Here is a 4439-nt window from a genome sequence, read left to right on the forward strand (position 1 = left end):
TCTTTCTTTCTTTCTTTCTTTCTTTCTTTCTTTCTTTCTTTCTTTCTTTCTTTCTTTCTTTCTTTCTTTCTTTCTTTCTTTCTTTCTTTCTTTCCTTTCCATCTTAGAACCTTTACTTTCCATCTTAGAACCAATACAATATTTTCCTTCTAACATGTTAGGCCTAATGGCAAGGAAGTTCTCCTAATATTTAATCTAGTTCTATTTTTAGAATTTAAACACATTTTCTCTCCTCTTTGGAGATGAAGAATACCTTAGCTAATTTTATTTTAAAGTTATCATGCAAATCAAAACATCCAAGGCAGGAGAGCTGTAAGGGTTAGGCAATGGGGGTTAAATGATTGCCCAGGATCACACAACTAGGAAGTGTCTAAGGCCTGATTTGAACCCAGGATCTCCCATTTCTAGGCTTGGCTATCAATCCACTGAGCCACCCACCTGCCCCCCAAGAATATTTCTTAATAATTATGGAGCAGAGGCCGTGTTACGTATGGAGTCAGTAGTAGTGAGGAGATCAGGGTTCTAGTATGCTGTTTACTAGTTCAGTGACCTTTAGCAAGTTATTTATGTACCTTGAGTCTTTTCCTTCATCTGTAAAAAAAAAAGGTAATAATATCTGCCTAACTACTTTACAAAATGATGTCTGTGTTAGTAAAATGGATCCAGAAATGGTGCTGATAGCTCTATGAGATGGTGACAATAATAATGAAAACTTGGTCATAAGATATTCTGAGGTTTACAAAGAGCTCTTTCCTAAGGTAGTATAAATATCATCATGACAATTTTACTCATAAGGAAAGTAAAGCTCAGAAGTATTAACTGATTTGCCTGTGGTCATCTGAGAGTTAAACCTATCTAAAAAGACTTATCATTTTAATTTCAGAATTAAGAAATTATTCATGCCTGTTGTACCTGATCCCAAATATTCTTTTCCTGGCCTATTTGATTATCACAAGGGAAACTTTCAGGTAACTATTAACATTCTTTTGCATTTTGTTTGATTTTTAAAAAATGACTTCTACTAAAGCAGGCTTACTTGTAGTCAATTATAACATTGGAAAATAATCTGTTTGAAAATGAAATATTATCCTTTCTCCAGAAGCTCATGAGCACTGTAGGTTTCAAAAACAGAAGCTTTGTCTCTTATCTTTTAATATTTTGCTCATTCTGAGGCTCTCCATTAATTCTAAAAAGGATCTCTCATTTTTTAGCTTTTGGGGTTCTTATGGGGGACAAGTTGGCAGTTAAATTAAATATTATCTGGGTTCTGAGGAAGAGTAAATAAGAAACAAGACAAGACAATAGACTAGGATTAACAAATTGGGGAAATACAATTTAGAATGCCTTTGGCAGTTGGAGGTCCAACTGCCAACACAGATCCACCTAGCCAGGGAGTCTGTGAAACTAACAAGTGAGTGGACTGACAATAGGTTTTATAAACAGGTTTTAATTCAATGAACTATAGACTGAAAGAAGGGAAAAGGAGGTTCTATCCTACCAGTCTATGGGCAAGCCTCAGGGTCAGGGAATGGACTTATTTACACTAAGCGAGAGACAGGGCACAATGGAGATCAAGAATGAAAGTGGGATCCTCACTGCCGAGTCCTGTCAAAATCCAGCGATGGTACAGCTTTCCCAGGACTTCAGCCAGTACTCCTTCAGTTGGGTAAGTCAGGGAGCTAAACCAACCTGAGCTGAACTGCAACCCAGGTTAGGTTTTATAGTCTCAACCAAAACCTCCCACAGGCAGATGACTTTCTTCCTTCTGGATACCAGGTATTAGGATACAAACTCCACTTCCTCTGAGGTCTCCCAGGGGTCAGTTACAACTTGTCCCCAAATGGAGTCCATCTCAGAGAGAGAAGCACAACTTCCTGCTTCCCCATTCCATTTAGAATTCTCCAGCCCTGCTTGCTAAGCCTCACAGCTAACTAATTTTAAGCATCTTATTAATTTATCTTACAACAGGGGTGATCCCAAGGAAAGGATATGCACGTACCTCATGCCATAGTGTTGCAAAGGAAATATTTTCCTTCTAACATATTAGGTCTGATGGCAAGAAAGTTCTCTTAATAGTTAATCTAGTTCTATTTTTTTAGAATTTAAACACATTTCCTCTCCTCTTTGGAGATGAAGAATACCTTAACCAATTTTCTTTTAAAGTTAGCATGCAAAGCAAAACATATTTATTTAACTATGCTATTCCAACCTCCTGAATACAAATTTGGGGGCAACTGGAGGAAAGTGGACAGAGGTAAAAGATTAGAGGAAAGCAACAGGTCAGCATGTGTGCTTTTCAGTGGCAAACCTATCCCTCTTGAAATCTCAAAATGGCCAGAAAGCCTCAGAGAACAAGATATCAACCTACTGGGAATATTCATCCTGGGTGAGCTGTTTCTTTCTGTCTCATGCTATTGTTATCGTCCTATTGGATTACCATTGCCTGTTCTGGATCCATTTTTTTTTTACTGACACTGACATCAAAAAATCTATAAAATGGCTCTAAGTTTACATGGTTTAGTGAAAACAATACTGTGAACTGAAGATAGAGAAATCTATCTGAATCCAAGTTCTGTTATTTGTTAATAGCCAGCATCTATAGACTTTAAATTTTACAAATATCATCTCCTGTTCCTCACAAAACTGTAGGAGGCAAGTACCATCATTATCCTCATTTTGCAGAAAAATAAACTGAGGCAAATAGAGCTCAAGTGACTTGCCCAAGATTACAGAGTGTTTGAGGCTATATTTGAACTCAAATAGCTAGATGGCACAAGGGATAGAGTGTGGGACCTAGATCAGGGAGATCTCAGTTTATGAATAGCCTCGGATACTTACTAGCTGTGTGACCCTGGAGAAGTAACCTAAAGTCTATCTGATATAGCTCTTCATCTTTAAATAAGGATAATAATAGAATCTACCTCACAGAGTAATTATGAAGATTAAATGACATAATAATAATTATAAAGTGCTTAGAAAAGAACCTTGTACATAGTGCTATGTAAATATTAGTGATGATGATGATGATAATGAAGATGATGTCTTCCTGGTTCTAGGTGCCCTGCTGTATTCACTGTGTTACCTAGCTGCCTTATTAGTTGAGTGATCTTGGATAAGTCACTTGGCCTTTTTGGGTCTCAATTTCCTCCTCTATAAAATGAGGGGGGTGGACTGGATAACCTTGAAGGTCCCTTCCACCTCTAAATCTGTGGTTTGATGTTTTGTTTTGTGATTCCACTGAAAAGTGATCATAAGACTTAGAGGTAGGAGGGATTTAGAGATCATCTATGTCATTCTACTCATTTTATAGATGTGGAAACTCAGTCCCAGAGAAATAATATGATTTATCCAAGGTCATATGGGTAGTAAATGGCAGAGTCAGGATTTGATCTCTAGTTTGTCTCCGTCAAAACACACTCTTTCCATGGCTTTATTCTCTCTCCCAAAATTTTTTCCAACAGAAAATCACAGAAATGAGTGACTAGAGGTTGAATGGATCTTATAACTGGATTTTATAGAGAAAAAATAATTCCCAGTCCCATTTGAGTTGTATTTCTTTTTTGTCTTGCTAGCTTACATTGGCATTAGAGCATCACGTTAGCAGATACAACATTTGATATTACATTTTTGGACTCCAGGGTCAAAAGAATGTGTGTTACAGGATGAGGGAAGTGTTTTAATGGAAAAGTTCTTCTAATTTATATTTCACTTGAACAGGAGTGGATCCAGGATACAGAAAACGTGACTAGCCCAAATAAAGTAGAACATTTGGAGCAGGAATGTGTTATTGAAGAAGGACTTATAGAGGAACTTACCAAGAAAGAGACCAAGGACAAAGAGGGGAAATCCAGTCAGGAATACCCACAACTGAATGAAGACAATCTGAGCTCTAATCAAGCCCCTGCTGGCCCACCTCAAGGCAGTACTACTATTTGTCTAGGTGATCTTAAGTTTGTTATGAACGATAACATGTATGTTGTATTATGAAGCTGCATGGTGCACAGAAAGGAATTGGAATCTAAGCCTACTAAGTTTCTGAGATTAATGGCAATAATAATAATGATGATAGCTAACATCTATAGAGCGCTTTAAAGTTTGCAAAATGATTTACAAATATCTCATTTTATACTCACAAAGAGGTGTTATTATTATCCAGATAGAGGTTAAATGATTTGTTCAGGGTCATACCACTAGTAAGGGTCTGAGACTGTACTCTAACTCAGATTATCTCTTCCTGATTCTGTGTTCAGTGCTCTAATTATCTGGCTAAAAACATAGATGGGAAAAGGTTAGTACTAGGAGTTCCCAAACTCACCAGTCTGTCATAAATTTAACAGCTTTCCAGTGAGAAATCTTAGATTAAATTACATTCATTTTTGTTTTAATTACAGCATCTCTGCACATGTATATACAGCAACTCATCACACTTAATGTCTAAG

At 36.9% G+C, this 4439-nt stretch overlaps 1 protein-coding gene across 1 annotated transcript in view; it reads left to right on the forward strand.

The window, feature by feature from the left end:
* The window catches only part of CRLF2 (cytokine receptor like factor 2), a 40941-nt gene extending 36954 nt beyond the window's left edge, over positions 1–3987 (forward strand). The window contains exons 7-8 of the mRNA XM_044666995.1: positions 884–968; positions 3718–3987. Of these exons, the coding sequence (XP_044522930.1) occupies positions 884–968; positions 3718–3987 (355 nt within the window). The remainder of the gene's footprint in view (positions 1–883; positions 969–3717) is intronic.
* The last annotated feature ends 452 nt before the right edge of the window (positions 3988–4439 follow it).

This window comes from Gracilinanus agilis, chromosome 3, assembly GCF_016433145.1.
Source record: "Gracilinanus agilis isolate LMUSP501 chromosome 3, AgileGrace, whole genome shotgun sequence".
NCBI classification, from domain to species: Eukaryota; Metazoa; Chordata; class Mammalia; order Didelphimorphia; family Didelphidae; genus Gracilinanus; species Gracilinanus agilis.